Source organism: Sparus aurata, chromosome 22 (genome assembly GCF_900880675.1).
Source record: "Sparus aurata chromosome 22, fSpaAur1.1, whole genome shotgun sequence".
NCBI lineage: Eukaryota > Metazoa > Chordata > Actinopteri > Spariformes > Sparidae > Sparus > Sparus aurata.
The window spans coordinates 21105337-21129339 of NC_044208.1; the positions used below are offsets into that span (position 1 = coordinate 21105337).

The 24003-nt window shown below is 42.7% G+C and overlaps 1 protein-coding gene across 4 annotated transcripts; it reads left to right on the forward strand.

Annotated features, from left to right (window-relative positions):
* Positions 1–1105: 1105 nt before the first annotated feature.
* Positions 1106–23999, forward strand: ptk2bb (protein tyrosine kinase 2 beta, b). 4 transcript variants are annotated; one of them, XM_030405405.1, is made up of 31 exons: positions 1112–1315; positions 9904–10136; positions 10478–10656; positions 11215–11302; positions 11624–11703; positions 11817–11879; positions 12026–12080; positions 12160–12300; positions 12390–12464; positions 12771–12872; positions 13011–13128; positions 13284–13323; positions 13562–13590; positions 13736–13780; positions 13873–13970; positions 14980–15061; positions 15151–15251; positions 15375–15490; positions 17112–17212; positions 17351–17440; positions 17655–17859; positions 18665–18773; positions 18859–18918; positions 19013–19135; positions 19259–19411; positions 19646–19681; positions 21151–21175; positions 21277–21311; positions 21561–21695; positions 21813–21893; positions 22808–23999. In XM_030405405.1, exons 2-31 carry the CDS (start codon positions 9942–9944, stop codon positions 23021–23023), a joined length of 2976 nt encoding a protein of 991 aa, XP_030261265.1. In that variant the 5' UTR covers positions 1112–1315; positions 9904–9941; the 3' UTR covers positions 23024–23999. The 4 variants fall into 4 exon arrangements, with proteins under 4 accessions (XP_030261263.1, XP_030261265.1, XP_030261266.1 ...); XM_030405406.1 differs by having other exon boundaries at positions 21280–21311; XM_030405403.1 differs by having other exon boundaries at positions 1106–1315; positions 19259–19681.
* Positions 24000–24003: the final 4 nt, after the last annotated feature.

Genomic DNA, 24003 nt, shown 5'->3' on the forward strand with positions numbered 1-24003 from the left:
GTGGAGGTATACACTCTAAAGACTCCCATTTTAGGTGCCCCACCACATTACAGTTCCCCCTCTTTTTTACGAACCGGCCCTTTAAACATCCTGATATCAGATTCAAACAACTTTATTAAGGGGAATTTTCTTTGTACAGCTTGTGCACACACACACACACACACACACACACTAACATGTAGACTCATAGATAAATAAAATATGACCTTCACTGGAGCCGTGTTGCTACATTATGAGTAATTTCACTGGTGATACTTTTGCAAATAATATTTCTCTACGTTCAGCTGGATGGGATTTAACTTTTAATGCATTACTTTTACACCATGATATTGTCAGAGAGATTTCAAATGCACCACAGCTGGTGGTTGTGTAGCAACGGTGCTAAAAACGTACAGAAAAGGAAACCTAATTCTAACAACATCCTCTGATGATGAACTTAAGTATACAACTATTAGTAGGACACTACAGATAAAACTTTCATGTCTTTCTTTCTTTAATAGTTATTTGTCTTAATGTCTGCAATTTATCGCTCAATCGTTGGTCACTGTAGGCCTTCTTCTGCAGGGAATACTGTTCACAGAATAAAAAATAAAGAAAATATTACTGATTATTAATATTACATGCACTCTTTCAATTGTAGTACTACATAACAGCTTGCAGTTTAAAAAAAAAAAAGGCTGGGTTTGAAAGTTTATTTATTTTGATTATTATCATTATCATTGTTTAGCTTGCAGCGCCATCTGCCGCCCAGGCGGTGCTATTGCACCAGTATAACGGCCATTACAGCGGTTAATGACTGAAAAATAGAAGGAAATGGTGCGTGTAAAGGTACAGATGGAGGAGCAAAGCAAAAACGAAAGTGCCAGGCACTGAACCAAAACAACCCCTCATTGTGTTAAAGTCGTATTTCTGCTGAAGAACTTAAGTTACACAAGAGTTCTTTTCAGGGGGGCGTTTTGCAACTAGAAAAGCTTTTGCCATATCATTTCATAACCATCCGTGAGTCTGACGAGAGTAGGCACACACACAGACACACACACACAGACATATTGTTTTAATGCGTTGTGACTTTAACTTTAACTTTGCAGGGGGCAGTCCGCCATGTTTTTTAGTTTTTTTTTTCCTCCTGGAGACTCGTGACATGAGGAAGTGGGCCCACCTGACTGCACCGCTGCACAGGTGAGGGAGTGGCCAGCTGCGAGAGAGAGACACGAGCTGTCAGGCCCCGAGCTCTCCGGGAGGAATAACGCTTTGTGTCCAGCTGTTTTTTTTTTTTTTTTTTGGTTCTTTGGGGACGGAATTCAATCAGAATCAGGTAAGTTGATCACTAGGTAAACAGATGTATGTGTTTTTATTTTCAGCAGAGTTCTTCCCCCTCCCTGAATTCTGCTCAGTTGGAGCCTGATGAAGCCAGTCCCACTCACAAGGGCCCACATTTCTTTAGAGGTTATAAACAGAGGAGAGCTGCATTTACACGTCAAAGGTGCGCGTTCAGTGTTCAACCTGCTCTTAAAACATGTGTTATCCTTGTTTTAAAAAATGAGATTTGTTTGTCCTTGCCAGGACCGTGCAGAATGTGAAACCCTGCTTTACAATGCTTGAATGTGTGGGGTTTATTTTCAAGGCGATCAATGTGAAGCGCAAACATCCATTTTTTCCTCTCACAGAGAGAGAGAGAGAGGAGTTGTTCATTATCACAGCATGTCTGTGCAGGTGGAGCAGCGAGCGAGCCACATTCCAGTGCCCGGGGTCATGACGTTGCGTTATGCAGACCCCCCCTCAGCAGAGCGCTGCTGAGACCGCAGAGCCCGCCTTCTGTTGGAAACCAGGAAAAGAGGCTCCTCTGTTAACTCCTGCAGTTTCTCCTCACAGCTTTTATAAGACGCAGTTGTTTTATTCAGTGATAGCCCAGATTTCCAGCTGATTCACTTGGTTATACAAGCCAAGATCATTTATCTCCAAAACATAATCTTCTCAGATTACCTTTGAGGGAGAAAAATACAGTCTCGTAAAAGCACGACACCAGTTTTCCGCGTAAAGTTGTTACCCAGAATCAGCATGTGTTGACACCTCTCGGTGGAATGGGTTTTAACACAGTCAGCGCTGCGTGTCATGACAGATTCTCGCTAAGACAAGAGTGTCTTCCATTGCACCACTATGCAGTTTGCTTTGACAGCCAGAGGTTGTACCTGTGTAGGGAAACTGTAGCCTGATTGACACTGGAGCTATTTTTGAGGCAGTTAGCAGCACGTCCTCATACCTCAACGACCGAGCAGGTTGATGGTCAGTCACTCCCAAAATGATTACGAAACCGGCAACAGGTGTATCGGACTTTTGTCGTGTGCTCGCAGTTTGGTCGGGTTTAGGTGAGAAAAACTACGTGGTTAGGTTTCGGAAAACAGCGTGGCTTGGGTTAAGATAACTGTGTGAGTTATGAAACTTCTGTTACAAACGTACCGGTGTTACTACACTTATGTGCGTGACGTAACACAGCGGCCTCCTGGGAGAAATGCCTGCGCTCGTTTGACACCGCCATCCGTCCCCGACTTCCTCTCTATGCTGACTTTCATGCCCTTTAAAGCGAAACTCTCGCCAAAAAGCAACCAAGGCTTTATTTGGGATTGAATATGAGTCAAACCTTCGTGTGAAAGCATAATTACGACGAAAGAGGCACTTTTAAGATTTACCGTAGTTTCGGTTTTGGGCACGTTAATTTTGAACGGGGAGTGCATGGGGCAAGACATGCTAGCATCAAAATCGCTATTTTTAGAACACTAAGAAGGCTCGACACAACATGAAACTTTGCTCGTAGCATCACTAGGGTCTCTACACATGAACACGAGCATTGAGAACATTGTTTGTGTACACAGAGTTTATGAAAAAGAAGGTTTTTGAACTACTCACGTTAGCTGCTGCACCTCCTGCGCGTTGCCGTCATGCCAGACAAAAAGTTTTGATCCCCGAGTGCGACCTGACAGGCAGGAGAGTAATGGTGAACCGCTCCTCAAGCGTGCCTGTCAGGACGCACTCAGGGATCAACACTTTTTGCCTGCCATGACGGCAACGCGCAGGAGGTGCAGCAGCTAACGTGAGTAGTTCATAAACCTTCTTTTTCATAAACTCTGTGTACACAAACAATGTTCTCAATGTTCTTGCTCATGAGTAGAGACCCTAGTGATGCTACGAGCAAAGTTTCATGTTGTGTCGAGCCTTCTTAGTGTTCTAAAAATAGCAATTTTTTTGCTAGCATGTCTTGCCCCATGCGCTCCGTTCAAAATTAACGTGCCCAAAACCGAAACTACGCTAAATCTTAAAAGTGCCTCTTTCGTCGTAATCATGCTTTTACACGAAGGTTTGACTCATATTCAATCCCAAATAAAGCCTCGGTTGCTTTTTGGCGAGAGTTTCGCTTTAACTGCTTCGCCCGACCACCTTCTTTACTGCTGTAATAACTGCTACAGCCACTAGAGGCTGCTGCCAAACGAGACAAATCAACATGGCTCGTAATAAGCTGCTTTAAAAGTCGACTAGATGGTTGTTTTTCTGATGAGGGATTGTCAGATGAGGGATACAGATACTTGTACAAGTGAAGTGTCCGATAACGACAAATGTGCTTACAGTTAACAAGTCGGACATTTCGCAGCTGATATATCGACTTGTCAGCGCTCTCTTGTGGACAACAACGACACGATTCTAATTGACATCTAACCGTGCTCGCCATCTCTGCGCTGCAAATTCTTGTTACTTATCAGGCGACAAGTTAAGGGGTGCAGCCACGGTCATTCATGGTAGCACTTTATATATCATTCATTCAATCTCATTTAAACTGTCGCATAGAGCACCTTTAAAATGCCGGAAAATTGTGGAAAAAAATGCCATATCACACTAGTTCCAGAAAACATTTTATGGTTGGTATCCTTGTTTTGTATGACTAATGAGCCAAAACCTAAATATGGTGACTTTACATTTACAAGAGCAGAGAAAAGCAGAAAATCCCTCATTAAAAACTTTGACACTTTTGCTTTAACAAATCAGTTGATTATTGAGCAGGCGGCAAATGTGTATACGCATCCCGCCTCTGCCTCTGATTGGTCTACCATGACATATTACCCTGACCTTGACCTATCGTCCCTCCTCATGTCTAAATCTAACCAACCGCCTGCCTTCACCGCAGTAAGGATTTGTAATTTAGCGAGCAGGTCGTCCACTGATCACACCGTTGAAGGTTTTTATCCCCACCTCCTTTTCTCCACATGTCAGTCATCAAGTATTGATCACTAATTAATCGACTAATTGTCCCTGGCAGATCTATCAGTCCAGCTCTAGTAGGAACTTTCTGAATGGACTGATTTATAAGGAGCAGCAAAGCCGCAGTATCAAAACAGCCTGGCAGCTAATAGATGGATAACCATGTGGTGGATATGCAGTTAGTTTGCACATTAATCAAATTGTCCATCATTCATGTTAAACTGTGCAGGAAGCCAAATGATATTACGAGAAAAAAGTCAGTTTCCTGCTAAGAGCTCAGCCCACATGATGACCAAACCAAAAAAAAAAAGAGAAACAGCCTCTAACCAAGAGCTTGTAGTGCGGTTAACATTTTTGCAGGCACTTCCCCAGCTGCGTGCGGTGAGACTTCTTTCTCTAAAACTGTATTGCAAAATGTCTCAGAATTCTTTCAAGGTAGTCTCCTCTTTCTCTCAAGTGCGGCCTTGTTGAAGTGTGTTTCTTCTCTCTGGGGAATTTTGTTCTCATTTGTCACCCCCAAGTCGGTCTCTGTCATTCACCTCCAGACATCTCCCCAGTAGATTATGGACATTTCTGACTGCGCTTGGCTCAGAAATAGGAAGAATGACAGAAATAACTCCTAATCCAGATGAAATGTTTGGGTGCTGAATACTCCTATTTATCGTCCCGCTGCGGTGTTTGTTGTGGCTGAGTGCTGGAGGAGTTTGCTCGCTCCACCTCGGTTTCTCGGTTTGTGATAAAAATCTCCCCCCCGGGATCACTTACGGTTACCATAACAACTCAAGTGCCAGCATGACTGTGTTAGAAAGAGACAACAACACGGCGAGCTTGGAAAGTGTCGCTTTTGTTCAAACCAGGGCGATTGTTTGAGACACTTTGGACTCCACGGCTCAGGAACCTTTCTTTCAGATGTATAAGCATGTATTTTCTACAAAACCCCTTTTTTATATATTTAGCAAGATCAACCAAACGTCTTGATTGTTAAATGCTGCGTAAAGGAAGCTATAATATCTATAATAATATGGATTTTTGGTAATTGTTTGTTCTACCACGTGTCCATCACGCCTCCGAGGTGAGATCTTCCGATCACCTGTCAGATCAGAATCACGTAGGAGTGATTAAATAGCAGCAAAGAAGAAGGATCAAGGAAATGTTTGGCACTTTTCTGAGGAGAATGACTCAACACGATTGATTTTACTGAATTGTCACCAATAAACTTGATGTCATTTGGCTAATCGACAAGTCTTTTACTCTACTCTGGTTCGGCTGCAATTTTAGGTAACGACAGGTTTCGCTTATTCAGCGCTGAGTCTGCTGACACATTGTGACGCGTTTTTGTGGTAATGAATTGTTTCTCAGTAGTCGTCCCGACATGTCAATGCAGGAAAGAGCAGAGGTGTGGTTAATAAAAAATCATTGATGCCTGTATTTCAGACGGGAGAGCGAGTTCCAGGGATTGGTAACGTGCATGCTCGCCCACTCCGTGAGAACCGTAGCACCGGATAATGTAGTAATTTCCTCCCACTGTAAAATGACCAAAAAAGTGGTTTGAATTTGTGAAATGAAGTGAATTTGCACAACGTTACTAGCTACTAGTGTTTCCCTGGGGAACATAGTGTTAGCAACACGGCTACGGCTAGCAGCCTGGCAACCATCCAAAGCCTAAAAAAAGAACCCTAACAATCCCAATTTGACCCAGAAACCCTAAAAATTAAATAGTAAACCACCTGGTTGTATTAAGAAGTGGGCAGGTTTTGTTACTTACTGTAGTAGCAAGAAAGCTGCTTTTGCTCGGTCTCATGTTCAAGTCATAGGAGGAAACACATATCAGACAAGGGAGCAGACTTTGACACAACACCGGAGCGTCCTCCATCGAGTAAACGCCCGTCTGTTCGCTCTTGTTTTATAGAATAAGTAAGAGCAATTGCCAGTTTATGTGACCAGTAATGTGTCAAATATCCTGATTGATGTTGTAATAACTTAATTTTTTTATACAAAGTTCTCACCTCATTTGGTTTCGTTACATTTTCGATCAGGTTCAGCACAAACGCCATTTTTCAGGACATTATTAGGTGTTAGAAGGACACATAATGGGACAATTACTGTAATATTTTCCTGTTTGTCACAAGTCAAAATGTCTGCCACAAAAAAGGTGAGTTTAGATTTTCTACTCAGCCGTATTTCTAAACCAGGCTCTGTCCTTCTGCTTCTGTGCCCCATTGTTCAGTGTTTTAGTGTTTAAGCGTTAAAAACCTAAATTCAAGTCTCACTCTCTTGTTACCTGAAGGAGCACAGAGGTCATTCAACGGTGTTCAGAGCTGCGCCACAACCGCTACAGCACTTTTTCCTCAACGATACCTCACCTATCTTATCTATTTGCGTTACGGGCCGTTTACAAGCCACCGTCTTTCTCTGTCTTCCGTCATTCTTCTTAGAGACGTGGTGCGTGCAAATATTTTGGTTTCAGAGTGTGACCCGAGCGCATGTTGCAATCCGCCATGAATATATGTCACTGGGTTTACTCATCACTTCCTCCACACGAGCCAGAGAATGTTTTTGTGTATCCACACCTCCGCACGCACTGTAATCTCGTGGATGTCTTCTTATCTTAGAAGTTCTCTTAAACTTCACCTCCTCAATCCCCCCCCCGTCGTCAGGCCTCCCACACCCAGGTGATGGTGCAACATGTCGGCCGTGCTGCACACTTATCTTCTCTCTCTCTCTCTTTCTCTTTCTCTCTCTCTCTCTCTCTCTCTCACTATACACACACACACACAAACACTCCCACAAGGCCCTGCTGGGGAATTCATGGCCTCGGGCTAAACAAAACACAACCCCCGTCCAGCGGCAGCAGAAAAAGCCCTGAGAGGAAAAAAACCCAACACAGCTCAGCTCCCTCACAGCAGACTCGCAGCGTGATGCTTCGTTTGTGAGGGAAACACGTTGTGACAGCCAAAGGGCACTTCTCTGACGGACGCCGTTGTGAGGTGGGTAACCGGCAGACTCTCTAACTCGGAGCGAGGCGTGTTGTCAAGGTTGTTTTGGAAGTATTTAGCCCACTACTGCTCTGTTTACTGAGTCAACACGCCCTCAGATGTTTGATTGTCAGGCCAGAATATTAATGTGAGGGGGTGAGGTGGACTTGTGTCAGGGTCCTTAAGGTGAGAGCGGCTCCAGACAAGCTTTTTTTTGCTGATCTTTTTTATTCTGATGCATCACTGGGGTCGCTGCCCTTCTCAATGTCAGATGTAGCCTGAAAGTTCATTCAAAGTGCGTGCAAGTTCTCAGTTTTTAATATTTTTTTTTTAATCCAGCGATAAGATTTCACTTGAGTGTTTCCTGTTGAGCATTTCGCGGCTGTGGTTGCAGCTGCTGCTGAAGTTTATTTTTTTCTTTCTACGATCTCCAGTAACCATCACTATGTTTGTTTAAGGCGGAGTGGTCGGAGCAGGACCCACTGCCGCCGGGGTGTTTTTCATGTGAGGTGTTTATATTGTTAAAGGAATAGTTCGCCATTTTGGGAAATACTTGCTACCCGAGAGGTAGATGAGAAAAATCGATGCCACTCGCTCACTCACAGGTTGGTGTGTTAGATTTAAAGCTGGAGCCAGGAGGCGGTTAGCTTAGCACACGGACCAGAAAGAGGAGGAAACAAGCAAGCCTGGCTCTGTGCAGAGGTAACCAATTCACCCTCTCACAATAATAGTATAAAAAGGACACAACAAAACTATAAATCGATAAGGAAAAAAGAATACATCCGCAGAGAAGTAGCTTCTAGCCAGAGGAAAGACCCAAATAAACAGTGGTTGTGCAAAAATGAATAAATAAGCAAACAGTTCAAGTGCAGTGACTGAGTCAACAAACAAATAAACTGATGTATAATAAACAGTTATAATGCAGTGAATGAGTGAATAAATAAATATATAAATAAATAAATAGATAGTTGTTGCACGGTGAAGGAGTAAGTCATTTTGCAAAAGAGGTGTCAAACATTTAGCAGAATTATTTTTAGTATCGTGTGAAAGGAAGGAGCTGTTTCTCAAAACTAGGGGTGTGAAAGTGACCTCATGGTGACTTCAGGAAAAGTCGATCTGAGGTGAAAATGATCTGCTACACGCCCACCATAACCACAAACTGGCAAAATTGCTGTTATCTATAAGTCTTTACTTAACAAGATTGAAGATATTGATAACATATTCAGATTTAAATGCTGGAAGATTTTTTTTTGTCTGTACAGAGCCAGGATGGCTTGTTTCCTCATGTTTCCTGTCTTTAAGCTAAGCTATACTAAGCTAACCATGACTCGAGCTTAAAGCAGCTACAAAGAACTTAAATGTTGTGTTGATTCTGGCGCCTCCTGTGGACAAAAGCGACAGCGCTCCACGCTGTTTTGTCCAAAGTGACGGTTTTTCCGAGGCATTTTAAAAGTGGCCGCACCAGGAACACCAAGTCTGTGTGATCTGCACCTAACGGTCATTTTGATTTGATTAATGTCTTCATAACAATAAGCTAATAGCGAGGTACATAAGCCAGTTGTTCTGCTGCTGTCCCCTCAGACTACAGAACAGCTTCTTCCCTCAAGCTGAGACTCCTCAATGAATCCTCAGCGCTCAGTCATAATTAATTTTTCAGTTTTCAGAATCCGACCCTGTGGGGTGGCATTAAGAATCACTATATACAAATAGCCTGTCCCCCGTTACTCTCGCTGCTGGTCTGGTTTGCTTATGTAAGTCATCAAGAGGCATCAGTATGAGATGAAGATAACCGGTAAAAAGTTCCTTGTTGTGTGTTTAATACTGAAAGGACAGATATGCTATCAGTCCCTTTATCTAACATTTTGGCAGCGGCTGTGTGAAAAGGATTGGAGTATTTCCCAAAATGTGAATTCTTTGCTTTTGGAAGAACAGAAAAGCTGCTTTCCCGCTCCTTTTGGAGTTTTCTCACCTCAGATTGTTGTCTTAAGGATGAATCAACACAAGTTGCATAACGGCTCAGCAGAGGAGCTACTGCATGGGTCGGTTAGTCATCTCTCAGCTATTCACTAGTCGTTCGGTTACAAATATATCCGGGTGTTTGGGTCTAAGACATTTTGTCTTCCCCGTCAGGCTGTTGACAGGAAGATTCCTCTTCCACGTTTTTCCTTCTTTTTAGCGGGTGTGTAAGGAATTTTAAGTTAAATGTGCGCTCAGGGACAGGAACCGAATGTCCTTCTATAGTTTCTAGAGCTTTCTTGACATAGATGATACAAGTCTGCACACTGTCACAGTTTTCTGCTTCATGAATCACACAGGCCCTCACTTGAAATCATGGTTAGGAAAGAATGTAATCGACGGATCTGCGAAGTCAAATGGCGTGAGTCAGACACCGCGTGGCACGAGATCAGAGCATCGACGTGAAGCTCAGCGTGACTTTTGTTCTACGATGAGACGAGTCACAGAACAGTGTGTACTGTTGTGTTAAAGACACTTTTGACACTTTCTTACCGGCCACTATCCTTGAAACCTGAACTTTAATATAAAAACAGATTTCCTTTTTCTAATTTTCCTTCTTTAGGGTTCAAGATTACCAGCTAAGGATCAGGACGTAGACCACTGAGGCCTCGCTAATCATTTTAAAATCTTAATTAAAGTCTTTTTCCCCTCTGTCCGTCTGAAGGATGATTTGGATATGATGGTGCCGACACAACCGTGACGATGTATGAGGTGATGTCCGGAGACACCATGGGCTGGAAGGTGCCCAGTCCGAGAGAAAGTAGGGTAGAGTCCCCCGAACTGAACTTCACTGGGGATGAAGGGTCCGTCAAGATTCTCAAAGTGTGCTTCTGCACCAACAACAACCTGGGCAAGAACTTCAAGCTGGTGAAATGTGACAGCTCCTGGCAAATTAGGGTGAGAGTCATCTTAAAAAAATTTTGGGGGGGGGGAAAGGGTGGTGATGTGTCAGAAGGCTGTGATAAAGAGACTACGGATTTGAAGGTGGTGTTTTGTATTTGAGCCAGAGATGTGTTTAATTTGGCATCCGTAACATCCAGGGAAGATGATAAATTCTTGAGCAACGCACAACTACTCATATTCCCTCTCTGAGTGTGCAGCAACAGCCAAAAATAAAAGTTTAACATGTTGTCTCCAGTGCTAAAGAAGAAACCAGTATATCCACAAAGTGCAATAAATGTTGGGCTAAAAGTTTGTGATAAAAGTTTCAAAGTTGCTCACTCTCCTTTCTGCTTCAGGCCATTATTCGTTCGATTCTGATCAGCGGTCGATTGGGGCCAAACATCCAACACGCAGGATGCTACGGTCTCCTGCTGAAGCACCTGAAGTCAGAAGAACTTCACTGGCTGCATCCAGACCTGACAGTCGGAGAGGTGGAGCAACGCTACGAGAGCCATCACGTGGAAGCTGAGTGGAGGTAAAGATCGTTTTCAGATGTTTGTATCAGTTTTTTTTTTATCTTGTAGAGTGAGTGTTTGAATGTGATCTGTTGAGATGATGAGATGTATGTTAAAGGAGACATAGTGTGCTCATTAACTTCAAGAATTACAACAAGAAATGTGTTTACATGCTTTAATGCTCAAAAACTACATCAGTTTTCTCAGACTGTCCAGTGCAGAAGCATTGTACTCTGTTTTAGCTCCTGTCTCTTTAAGGCCCCCCCATCCCGGACACCCAGTCTCCTCCGATTGGTCAGCTCACACACGCCTGAGCAAGCAATGCTAACAACAACAGCGACTGTGCGAAATCTAGTTAAGCATTAATTATGCAAATGTGTGGCATGGTGTCACAAAGTCAATTAAAAGCAAGAGTACTGATGAGGTGTTGGAGCACCTTGTTGGTCTGTTGGCGCAGACTTTGAGCTTTTTAACTTTGAAGATCTTTTACATGCATACATAAGAACGTATATAAAACACTGAAGGAAAGGAAAAAAATTAACAGTGTCATTTGATAAACTTGCTTGGTGTTTCTGCAGGTACGACCTTCGTATCCGATACGTTCCTGTCAATTTCCTGGAAAAATTCAAAGACGACCGATCTACGTTAGTGTATTTTTACCAACAGGTAACTTTTTGGCTCATAAAGAATTTACCTGTTCTTTTCATATTTTTGCAGATGGATATTCAGCAATAAGAAGTATTGTTCTCATACAACATTAGAGATTAGTACTAGATTCTTATCCAGTGTTTTAATGTGTTTTTTCATTTACTCCTTTTTGTGTCAAATCTACAAATAATTATGTATATCATTACTGTGTGTGGACGCAACATGTTTGGTACCAGGCTGCTGAAGACCATTTGATCCTGCAGAAAGGCAAAATAATACTCGTTCAAGTGTATTTAGTCCAGAGTTAATGGACTTTATATTGTCCTTTTCCGACTGCAGGTGCGCAATGATTACATGCAGTATCACGCAAGTAAGGTCAGTGACGGGATGGCGCTGCAGCTCGGCTGTCTGGAGATCAGGTGAGTCACTGCGTTCCTCCCGTTAGTCCGTTCGTGCTGGTCCAACTTGTAATTTCATTCGATTTATTGAGACGGTTTTGATTTATTTTCTTTCTTTTTTCTCTCTTTAACAGGAGGTTCTACAAAGACATGAATGCAAAAGGTCTAGAGAAGAAGTCCAACTTTGAGCTGCTAGAGTGAGTTTCGGTTTTTCATGAATTTGCCGGAGCAGCTTGATTTACATTCTCTTCAATAAAAGTTGACTTGTAGGGTGTTGTTTTATGATGTTTTAATCTGGCATGGTTTAAATTTGTTTCCCCTGACTTTTGCTTTATAAATGAAGAAAAGAAGTGGGCCTGGACCTTTTCTTTCCTCCACAGCTCATTAACAGCATGAAGGTAAGCTATGATTTCAGTTCTTGACGCCTAGACAGCCACACGCGTATTTTACTACTCACAATATTTGATTGCGTTTCAGTCACGGCAGCTACGGAAGTTGATCCAGCAAACGTTTCAGCAGTACGCGACGCTCAAGGAGGACGACTGCATGGTCAGGTTTTTTGAGACCCTCAAAGATTTCAACAGTTACGACGAAGAGGTTTTCCCCTGCGAGCTCGTGGTGAGTATCGACACTGTGATCCAGACCGTATTCCGCCCCTGCTCACGTGGATTTTTACGAAACACTTAACCGTTCTCACTTGTCAACAGCAAGGTTGGAGTCTGTCTGTGGAGCTGGTCATCGGTGGGAGGGGAATTCGCCAACGCACACAGAAGAATTCAGCGGTAAGCACACATATAACCATCATTTTTAAATTTGTAGATTGTTTTTTGTACCACTGAAACTACAAGCAACATAAACAACTTGGTGAGCTTTAGAGGTGCTGGTAGGCAGATCTTGTTACTTTTCCAGTTTTTAATGCTAAGCTAGGCTAACTGACTGCTTCACAGATATGGTACAGACATGAGAGGGATTCAGTATTCTTACCTAACTCAGGCAAGAAAGCGAATGACCACATTTTCCAGTAATTTCCCCAACAAACGCAGTCCATTTATGTGAACAAATATCTTAAAATTGATTTTGTGCCTCAGCCTGTTTTTCTAGCCGACTTCAAACAGATCAAGAGGATACAGTGTTTGTCTCAGAGCGACGGCAAGGCTCTCCTTAACATGGACGTGGAGGGGGCCAGACAAGTAAGCGCCACAACAACACTGTTGAATAATGTTACATCACACATGATTAGAATAAAGTAGTGTATTTACTACAGAGAGTGTTTGCATAGGAGATTAGAGCCGGCACCCATGCTCACATTGTCACTCCCTTTCTGATAGCGCCTATCAATCAATGTGGCGACGGTCCCCATGGCGGAGAACATGATGGACCTGATTGATGGGTACTGTCGGATTGAGAAAGACACGGACGATAGTGTAATCTACAGACCAAACAAAGGTTTGTACGGCGCAGCTACTTCCTCTTTTTGTTTTCTCAACATGGCTGTGGTTAAAGCTTACTACAGTAAACAGCAGGAGTATAAGCGGTAAAGCCTGTGTGAAGCCGTTTTAACAAAATCTGAATTATAAATACTAATTCATGTCATTCTCTAGATGCCAACGCACGGACTGCCCTCCCTGAGATCCCAACAAGGTGAGTGGGTTTTGGCCGTTGTACAGCTCTGAGTGATTTGTGACCTCTCAGAGCGTCAGTGCAGGTGCTGAGTCCACACTGTACTCATCCCCTCTGTGGTTGTAATATGAAATGAGAAGTTAGAGTTATTGATGAGAAAGGCCGCTTCAGTGAATCATCCTGTCGGCGCTCTGAGGAGCCATAATTTGAGAATTTATGATGAGGGCTTTTTTCTCATTCTGTCTTTTCTCTGGAGCAGCAGAGACAGCACGATCAGACACAGCATGGGTGAGCAGACAGTGTTCTTACTTATACACAAGCTCCACATATAAAGCAACACATATCATGTTCTTAATTCATTAATTAATTACTTCATTAATCGAAGCTATGAGGTTACGATTAAGAAAACAAACTCTTTCTCTTGTATTTTCAGGGTCGGATATCTATTGTGAGATTCTGGATGAAAGGCCAAGATCAGGTTTGTTGAAAGTTTGCGTTCACGTCTTCCGCAAGAATAGTAACTGAGGGAACTCGCTCTTGAATTTCGTGAATGTGATTCTCGTTCTGTAGTTGTTAAGTACGGGATCGACCGAAGTGACATTGAGCTGGGAAGAATCCTCGGCGAGGGCTTTTTCGGGGAAGTCTACGAAGGAATTTACAAAAAAGATGTAAGTGTATCTTCCTAGTCAAAGTAATTATTATATATGAATATGTTGTTTATAAAACTGTCCATAAATTATAATATAGATAAGAGGAATAAAGATTGTTGAAGTCTAAATGCTGCCAGTGGTCACACTTCGGGATTTCTTGATCAGGATTCCCATTAAACTCCAGAAGGTGATCGCTAATCTTCATGCGGTCCCTGCAACAAAAAATCAAATTAATATCAACAAAATTCCTTGTAAGATATTAGTTTAAAACATTTTTAAATAATAACGTTAGCATGCTAACCAGCTAGCCTCTGCCAACGCTTCTGTGCTAGTGGCGTCAACAAGACCAACACGGACCTGACGCTCCGAGCTCCCACGCTGGACCACTAGCTGCACTGCTAACTGAGCTAACTAGCTAACAGCAGCTGCAGTTGGCAGTGTCTATTGAAACATGCAGTGCCCTTGGTTGGTTTGGTGTGTGAATTTACCAGATGTCCAGTTCTTGAATATTGCAGCTTTTAAATAACTAGCTGGATAAAGCATGTAGTAAACATTATTTAATACATGCTGAGTTGAATTACATGTATGGTGTAGTATAATAGAATAAAGTATATTGCAGAGCTGAAAGTAACAATTATTTTCATTATTGATTGATTATTGGGTCTATAAATTGTCAGAGGATAGAATAAACTGCCTGTCACAAGTGTGTCAACTCCAGGTCGAGGTCTTCAGATTGCTTATTTTGTCTGACCAACTGACCACAACCCCAAAAAGTTACACTTTACCATCACATAAGACAAGAAAAAGAAAGAAAAACAGCAGCAAATCCTCCAAACCGAGAAGCTGTAACCCAAAAAATGTTTGGTACTTCCCTTGAAAAGTGAAGAATAATCAATGGTCAAAATAGTTTCAGATTTATTTTCTGTCCATTGACACAACCGTGTCCATTAACAATTATTCTAAGTGATGCATGCTTGCTTGCACTACTTTCTGTTAAAATGTCTTTTTTCGGCTGTTGACCGGACAGAATGGCGACAGAGTTAATGTGGCGGTGAAGACCTGCAAAGACTGCTCACCTGATGTGATGGAGAAGTTCATGAGTGAAGCAGGTAATCAGAAACATGTGCCGAAAACGATGAAACAACGGTCATGTGGATAACTCTGATGGTAACATTGTGGACTCCGTGCGTTTTGCCAGTGATCATGAAGAACCTCAATCACCAGCACATCGTCAAGCTGATTGGAATCATCGAGGACGATCCAGTGTGGATCGTCATGGAGCTGTATCAGTACGGAGAGGTCAGTGCAAGTCTTAACGTCATCGATCACGCTGTGTGATCATGTCGCAGCTAGTAGCCTCGTGCACTGAAGTGTGGCGGAGGCTCTTGAAGTGAACTCATGTCTCGCTCGATGTTTTTGCAGCTGGGAAACTACCTGACACAGAACCAGAGCAAACTGACAAACATCACTCTGGTGCTGTTCAGCCTGCAGATCTGCAAAGCTCTCGTCTACCTCGAAGGGGTCAACATGGTGCACAGGTGAGCCGGCTTGTGTTGTTATATCCGGGAGACACCGCTATTGCTTCTGTCTGTGAGATTTTTTATTACAGGGAAAACTGATAACACAGAGCATAATGCACATTAAAGGGTAATGCCACCAAGTGTGTTAACGGGTCTTGGAGAGTACCACTATATGAAGTATGAAGCCTTTTGTGGCTCAGAGGAAGCTGCGTGTAATCTGATAAATTGCCTCCAGTGATGTGACTCAGTGGCTAAGTTGCATTGTGGGTAATGTAGGCGTGTAAAGGATGAAGAGTGATTGGAATAAAAAAGGTGATATCTGTAACTGTATGGATTTTGATCATTTGTTTGTGGACGGTGGACTGCTTTTCAAAACACGGCGTCTTCATTACCCAAGGACCTGTAAACACACTTCAACGCGTAAAATTGTTGGAGTTACCCTTTAAAATGTCTTCAAAAAGTGAGCTCTATGTAACACGTCACGGCACTGAGGGCTTGATATTTGTGAATAATGAAAGTTGTGAGTTCATTGTCTTCTAAGGAACAAGCTGACTGATTACAGTGTGTCTGAAACAGTTCCCTAAAACACTACACAGAAAACAGAAGCCTCGCGTTCAGAGCGTCACACAACTTTTGTCACTTTGACAGAACCACTGAGTCACCGTGACCAGCTAACCTGAGCTGATTTTGTGTACGAAAAGATAGTGATTGTACAGTCTGTGCGTGCTGAACCTGGAGGAGTAAGCTCTTCGATAAATTGGGTCCTAAAAGAAGAGGCACAACCTGTAATGTTCTGGGCCCATCAGGCTGATTTACAGGTTCAGTGTGTTTCTTGAAATAATTTCCTGGGATTTAGTGTGCAGTGGTAAGTCACAAGAGAAGAAAAAGACAGTCGCAACGTTAGATGTAGCCAGAAAAAAATATAGAAAAACAAAGGCAGGGGATTCATAAAACTGATGACATGCCGTCAGCAGATAAAGCTTACAAATGAATCAAATGAAAGATGAAGGTGAATGTGTATGTTTTAAATAAGCAGCTTTTGTCTGCACCTGCCTGCTGGCCATTATGATAAAAGTAGGCATAGTTATATGTTAATCCAGGACAGGAGAGACTTGATGTTTTCTGCAGTTACTTGGAAAACAAATGTACATATATCGCCATATGCAACCAGACAGAAATGAGTTGGGAAATATCTGCACATCTGCAAAAAAAATATATATATTGTGCATCCCTAACAAAAGGCTGAAACAGCATCTGAATGTAAAGCTGGGTCAAACTGTTTTTCTTTTTTTTACCAGCACACACAAATTACAGAAAAGTTGATGAGAGATGAGTGTTTTCTACAGAATGTTATCAACAGGTTTCAGGCAGCGAAGCAGCAGCTTGTGGATTCAATCTCCCGTGAAGAAAGAACACAGCAGAGGAAATGAGTTTCTGCCTGTGTGGAAAATGCAAACATTCTTTTTGATTTATATTCTGCTGCAGTCATGGCAGCGCCGCAGTAAAACCGAGAGGCCAATTCAGGTCGATCAGTGAGGTTCATATTAAGACTCCTGCCTATCAGCTGAGTGATGATACGCTTTTATCACCTTCACCTGTACGCGTGTCAACTGTTCTGTCTCGTTCGTCTTCCTCGCAGAGACATTGCCGTTCGGAACGTGTTAGTCGCCAGTCCGGACTGCGTGAAGCTCGGAGACTTCGGCCTGTCGAGGTACATCGAGGATGAAGAATACTACAAAGGTAGGAGTCGTAAACATACTGGATTCGTATTTCACACATATCCTTGTCAAAATAGATAGACAAGGGGGAACATTAAATACTTCAGTGGCCTGTTTATGTTGCCGTTCAAAACTGAGATGTCTCCCCTTTTCTCTACAGCGTCTGTTACTCGGTTGCCGATCAAGTGGATGGCACCAGAATCCATCAACTTCCGACGCTTCACCTCAGCCAGCGACGTCTGGATGTTTGGTGAGCTTGTGATACTCTAGCGTACGACACGACTCCTCGACGCAAAGAGGTTTCGTTGATGGAGATGTTTATTTAGGGGCACGTGACACAGAAGCACACTCGCTAACACGTGGCGACAGAAGGTGGACTGTTAACCTTCAACTTCCACAAACGCCACGTGCACAGACTTGCACTCATCCTCGACGCCTCTCCTTTGTCTGTGTTTCTTCGATAGCTGTGTGCATGTGGGAGATAATGAGTTGCGGGCAGCAGCCGTTTTTCTGGCTCGAGAACAGAGACGTGATCAACCAACTGGAGCAGGGAATCAGGCTGCCCAAACCAGACAACTGCCCTCCCGCCCTCTACTCGCTCATGACCCGCTGCTGGTCCTACGACCCCAGAGAGAGACCCAACTTCACCGAGCTGGTGGTCAAGATCAGGTAAATAACAAAAAAAAAAAATAAGGGAGCTTTACTTTCACAAAATGATGTTGTTCGGAGGACCACTGTGTGATGTTTCCTATGCGTCGGTGCATAACTACGATGAAGTGCTGTGTTGCAGGGACCTGCAAGAGCCGTCATCAAATGAATAATGAAGACGGGTGCTCAGAATGTGTACTTTTTGAATTCCTGAGCAATGAAAAAGTGCCCGAGAGAAGAGGCCTGTGGCAATTAGGCACTCAGTCTAGACAACCCTTCAGTCTGACAAGATTCAGCTGTTGTTTATAAATCGCTAGAGCACTTGGCTTGAGCACAGGAATTTGATCCGAGGACATATCGACATATGTTCCGCAGAAAATAAATGAATATCAACTCCGTATCTTCTTTGCACATTCAAAAGGCAGCTCCTTATGTGTCGGTTTGTAGCTCCAACAGTATGGCGGATGATGTCAGGTAGAAAGATTGGTTTGCAGTAATGTCTCATTAGACAGACTACCAAATAAAAAGCAAAATACACGGTCTAACAACAGAAAAGATGACAGATGTCAGAGATACTTTACCTGGAGATTCAGCGAGTCAAGATAAAGGCCTCTCACTGCTGGTTTGAATGTTTCATTGCCGACTTTGCAAGGACTCTGAAATGCTCTTCACATCATGTGTTAACTAACACCAACTATCTTCTCAAGTTCAGTGTAGGATGAGGTCTGCTTTTAAACTGTAAAAAAACTTAAAATGTTTCCGTCCACTTAAAATGTTTATACCTATTTTACTGAGACATGACGTAGCTTGTTGGCTCATCTCCCAGCGACGTCCACAAGATGGAGAAGGAGCAGGAAGTGGAGCGAGAGAGGGACAGAGCGCGCTCCACCAAATTCTTCGACCCCAAGTTCAACTTTAACGAGCCTCCTCCCAAGGTGGGAATCCCTTCGGCCGAAACATTACAATATTCAGATGTGTTCGTGCGTGTTTTGATACATCGCTTCAATATGTTTACTGCAGCCTTCAAGAATGAAACCGGGGCGCTTTGGGAACACGCTCAGTATCGGGCTGCACATTCAGGTACAGTAGTGAAACCGGGTAACATCTGTAGATGATTCATCCAAGACTACAAGCTTTACTTTTCATATTTTGTGATATATGTGTTTGTGTGCAGCTGAACGAGGCGTTGTGTGCCAGCTCGCCTGACCTGGCCAGCCCGTGTGAATATCAGTCCCCTGTCGACTCCATGAACACTCTCGCGTTGCCGGTCAGGTCCCCTCGGCGCCGAAGCATGGGGGTAAGAAAGACTCGGTTGTGTGCCACATGTTCAATGTTGATAAAACCTGCAACACTAAAGAATGCATTAAGACTTTCTGCCATGTTAATCCGTCTTTCTCCTGGAATACCTCTGTGATACCAGGAGGGCGAGTTTGTCCGAGTGGAAGCCAACAGCAAGGAGGACGCCCAGCGCCTGTGGCAGAGGGAGCGGCAGCACATGCAGGACACTCTCCGCCAGCAGAAGGAGCAGATGATGGAGGATAAAAAGTGGCTGGCGAAGGAGGAGAGACTCCTGGTGGGAAGCAGAGCGTCATTAACTTTTGTCAAAACCCTCTCTGTGTCTCTGTGTCCCTCTGAATTCAATGTGGCCCTGGAGGCGACGCTGAACGAGGCGTCCTTTGACAATATCAACCCGCTCGTTCACTCCCGGCTCCCCGCTAGTCTTAAATTGAATGTTCCAATCGTAACAGTTCCAAAGAAGGGGTCCACGTCCATATCCTATAAAATGAACTTACCTGTTCTTTTGCAGGACCCCATGGGACTGGAGGACCATGCCAACCCAGCGGTAAGTGTCCACGCATAGAAACTGTGATTTTAGAGTTAGATTAAAGGACGATTCAACTCTAAAACTCTTGGAGATATCTGGGCCCGTAACATAGTGACCAAATGAAATCAGCATGATTTAAACTAGTTCTAATGCTTTAAACTTATTTTTCTGCTGTGTAAAACTTTTTTTTTTTTTTTTTTTACTTTTGCAGCAGCAGTATGCTTTATGAATAAAATTGAAAATCAGGGAAAGTGCAATTAAGACAGTTTCTAATCACTTTTAAAGGTAAAACCGCATGTTAGACAGCACATATTCCTTTATATTTAATCAAAGTTCCAGTCTGTAGGCTTTAGTGGCATCTTGTGGTGTTGCTGCAACCAACTAAACACCCCTCGCCTCACCCTCCCCTACAGTGACCACTTACGATGCGAAAGGCCCTCTCTAGAACTCGCCTTTGGTTTGTTTATTCTAGGCTGCTGTTGAAACCAAGCAGCCATGGACAAGGGCGAAGCTTTGAGGACAATCTTAATGTAATAACAACGCCATGTGATGCACTGTGGCCCAAAAAAACCTTTTTCTCATAAGCTTACAATGTGAAAGAAGTGGCTGTAAAACAGTGCAAGATGTTTTTTAAGGCCATATTCCCCATTAAATTGTCATAATTGGACCCATTCAGTCCAATAACATGAAGAAAAGCAAATTACCTGCCTAGTTGAATGATTATTTCCCTATTGAACTTAGCCGGGGACAAACTTTTTTGCCTACATGCGCCACTGAGCAGCTTTTATAGGAATGAATATGGCCCAGTCTCTAACACCGTGTCCAGTTCTCATTATACATCCATGGTAGAAACATAATTGTGCAACATGGCCGACTCTTTGGAAGACAATTTGCCCCCTTTGTTGATACCAAGGGCTCAACCTAAGATGATGAAAACACAACTATTCTTATGTTCAGTTGATTATACGCCCTGCAATCTATTGTGTTCCATTTCTGCCTCGAAATAAACATTTCATTAATGAAATAAGAGATAAGAATAAGAGAAAGGGCTCATAAAAATACATGTTTTCCATCCTCCTTAAGTATATCAGCTGAAGCACTTTTATGTATTTGCAGCAAACCAATACAATCATAACTGAAGTCGTATATCAGTCAGCGCAATGCAAAAGCTTTGCGTGTTGTTCTTTGGGGATATCACAGGCATGATGGGAAATATAGGACACCACCAGTCAACCAAAGTACAAGAGGCACATTGGTCGACGCTCCTTATTTGGGGATATTCGGCGATGTGAATGAAAACAAGCGAAGGTCTTACTTTAAACTTTGTGCTTCTCTATACACGTACAGTCTGAAAAGATTTGTTTGGATTACCTTGGTGCATTATTGTCTACAGTGTTTGTGAGCTGTTAAATATCCTGACAGTGACAGTGCACACAGCCTGTTTGTGTTCTCTGGTCCTCATAAGATTTATCTCTTATTCTTTTCAGTCCCCTGAAGCTGACAGCGATCATGGTGAGTGCTTGAAGAAAATCCACAAATGCATATTTTTAATTCAGAGCATGATTATTCCTCTCTCAACGCTCCTGTCTGTCTTTTCTCTCTCTCTCTCTCAGCAGTTCCAGAGAAGCCCCCGCGGCTCACAGCACACGTAATTATATCTCTTCAGCTTTTTTATTGTAATGTCTTTTCAGACCATTTAATTATATTAGCTTTGATTTTAAGATAAAAAAAAAAAGAAGAAGTTATAATGAAGCCTGTCACCCCAAAGAAGTTAAATTACCCTGTAGTTGAAAGGGCACCAACGCCTCAGTGCAGTTTAAATAGTGTCCAGTGGTCCTTTGTGTAAAGTAATGAGGATTTTCCATTATTAAAAAAGACATTGTTCTCTTTTCTTCAGCCCGCGCCCACCGCCGAGCTGGACCGCTCTGACGACAAAGTGTACCAGTCCGTCATGGGCCTGGTCAAAGTCGTTGTCCAGCTCAAGAATGACGTCACCGAGCTGCAGCCGGAACAGTACATCACCCTCGTCCAGGTACGCTGAGACAAATCTGTTTTTCACTTGGACCTTAATGTTTATGAATTGTAAGTTATGCCAAACCCATTGAGTCATGCAACTGATTAATTCTCCCCCACTGATCTGGGCCCACAGTCTGTTGGGATGGCTTTACGAGACCTGATCCGCAGTGTGGATGACATACTGCCCACTTTACACGAGTCTGTCAGGACGGAGGTACAGTATATTGTCTGCAGCTTGTTTGCTGTGTTTTCTCATCTTCTTACTCACTGTCTCTATTGATCCCCCCATGCTGTTGCTGCCACTTGTCCTTGAAACAAAAAGTTACAGAACTTCCCCCCAAACACGAAGAAAGCAAAGAGGAATTGATCATTTCATGCTTACTGTTGTGGGTGAGGACAGCCAGAATCCATAGCTTGCATACAGAAGCAGTTTCTACAGTCATATTTATCAGTTCATCAAACAGGCTACAGATAAATGTTTAATCTGATGCACTTCTTACTTACTCAAAGGTGCAATATGTAAGAAATTGACCTCTTTACCTAAATCTCCCAACAAATAGGGGGCAGCATAACACCAGAGTAACCACTAACTACTGCTAACAGTAGCTGTTGTTAGCCGTGCAGCTACCAGTCCAGACTGTAAGCTACGAGTGGTGTTTTGAAAAAGGAGGGCACGGAGGCAGGATATGCACACACGGGGACAATGAAGTGTACATAAATGATCATATAGGTTTTTTATGGACAAAATAACACGATCAGCTAACAGCAGAGCTGCAACAATCAGTTGATGATGGAAAATCTTGTTGAAGCAATTTCAACCAAAATGTGTACAAGTGTCACAAAGACAGTGTCCATGTCTATGAATTTAGATTACATATTATTTTACAGGTTTTTTTATAGGCCGTTTTTCGCTGCAGACTCGGTTATATTCAAGTGTCCCAGTAAGTCATTATAGTGTGACAGTGAGTCATCATAAACAATACTAAGACCCAGACACTGAAACTAGAGCAGCTAAACACAATTAAATCATCCTTCAGTTCATTATTTACACTTGTGCTTTTCCTCCTGTGACATGTCATCCATGAAAATGTGTCCTTCCACCCATGTTTGTTCGCCGCCGCTCTGCAGATCGAGGGCACCCAGAAGCTGCTGAACAACGACATGGCGGAGCTGATCAGCAAGATGCGGCTGGCCCAGCAGAACGCCATCACCTCTTTGAAGGACGAGTGTAAGAAACAGATGCTGGCTGCAGCACACACTCTGGCTATGGACAGCAAGAACATGTTGGACGCTGTTGACCAAGCCAGGGTCAGAGCCAATTTAGCCAAGCCAGTGGCCCCCTAGTGGACTGTAAACGTTTTCACTTCCCTCAGTTAGGAATAACATTTCCGCACAGCTGTGGTGGAGTTTGGAGTCAAATGTGTGTTGCCAGGTTTAAATATGCTACAAAGAAAAATCACTGTATGTGTACAACTCGGGAAAAAGTGTACGCTAACCTACATAGTGTGTATACTGAGACTGATGATGGTCCTTTGGCATCATTTTGAAGATGCCGTCATTTCAGACATTGACGCGTGTTCTTATGTGTGATTGGTGAGTTATTATCTGCTCAGAATCTTTGTAAATACAAAATGTGTCTTGTGATAAGTACAATAGGCTTTACCGCAGAGAAAATGGAGCAATCATGTAAAGCAAATCGAAACACAGGTAAATGTTTACTCTTTTAAGCCTGTCAAATGTAACCTGACTGAAAATGCAAAAAAAATGACAAAACCAAAAGGTCCAGTAAACTTTTCAAGTCTTTTTTTATATGTGGAGTTCATATCTCACTTAATATTATGAGACCACAATGACGAGGACAGTGGATTGTCAGATCGATGTGTCAAGATCGACTCTAAACAGTCAGAGGTTTTGGTATTGTTTGTAACAATTATTATGAAATATGAAATTGTAGCATGTAAATCAATGACTATAAATAAATATCATGACATGTGCAACATACAATAATGCCTGTTCTTTGAAGCACATCTGTTTTTGAATATTTAAGTATAAATGCTCTGCGTTTACTTTTACAGTGAATTTTGTGACCAAATTTAAAGTCAGTACATGCTGCTGATATTTAAGTATGAATGATATCTTTGTATATGCATTTGGACCAGATTTTAAATAACTAATGTCAAGATGTTATGTCTCTTTAATCTGGTATACTGTACAACAAAAGGACGTGTGAACTTGTACAGTATCACGTGTATTCTGGACTCCAGGAATGAAACTACTTTTGTACACACTCGCATCACTCAATAAAAGCCATATACACAGATTTT

What these genes read in the sequence shown, in the direction of transcription:
- ptk2bb (XM_030405403.1), top strand. Translation starts at nt 9,942, where the DNA reads ATGTATGAGGTGATGTCCGGAGACACCATGGGCTGGAAGGTGCCCAGT. An exon ending in CACGTGGAAGCTGAGTGGAG is followed by an intron (nt 10,657 to 11,214) that starts GTAAAGATCGTT and finishes GTGTTTCTGCAG; the next exon opens with GTACGACCTTCGTATCCGAT. An exon ending in TAGTGTATTTTTACCAACAG is followed by an intron (nt 11,303 to 11,623) that starts GTAACTTTTTGG and finishes TTCCGACTGCAG; the next exon opens with GTGCGCAATGATTACATGCA.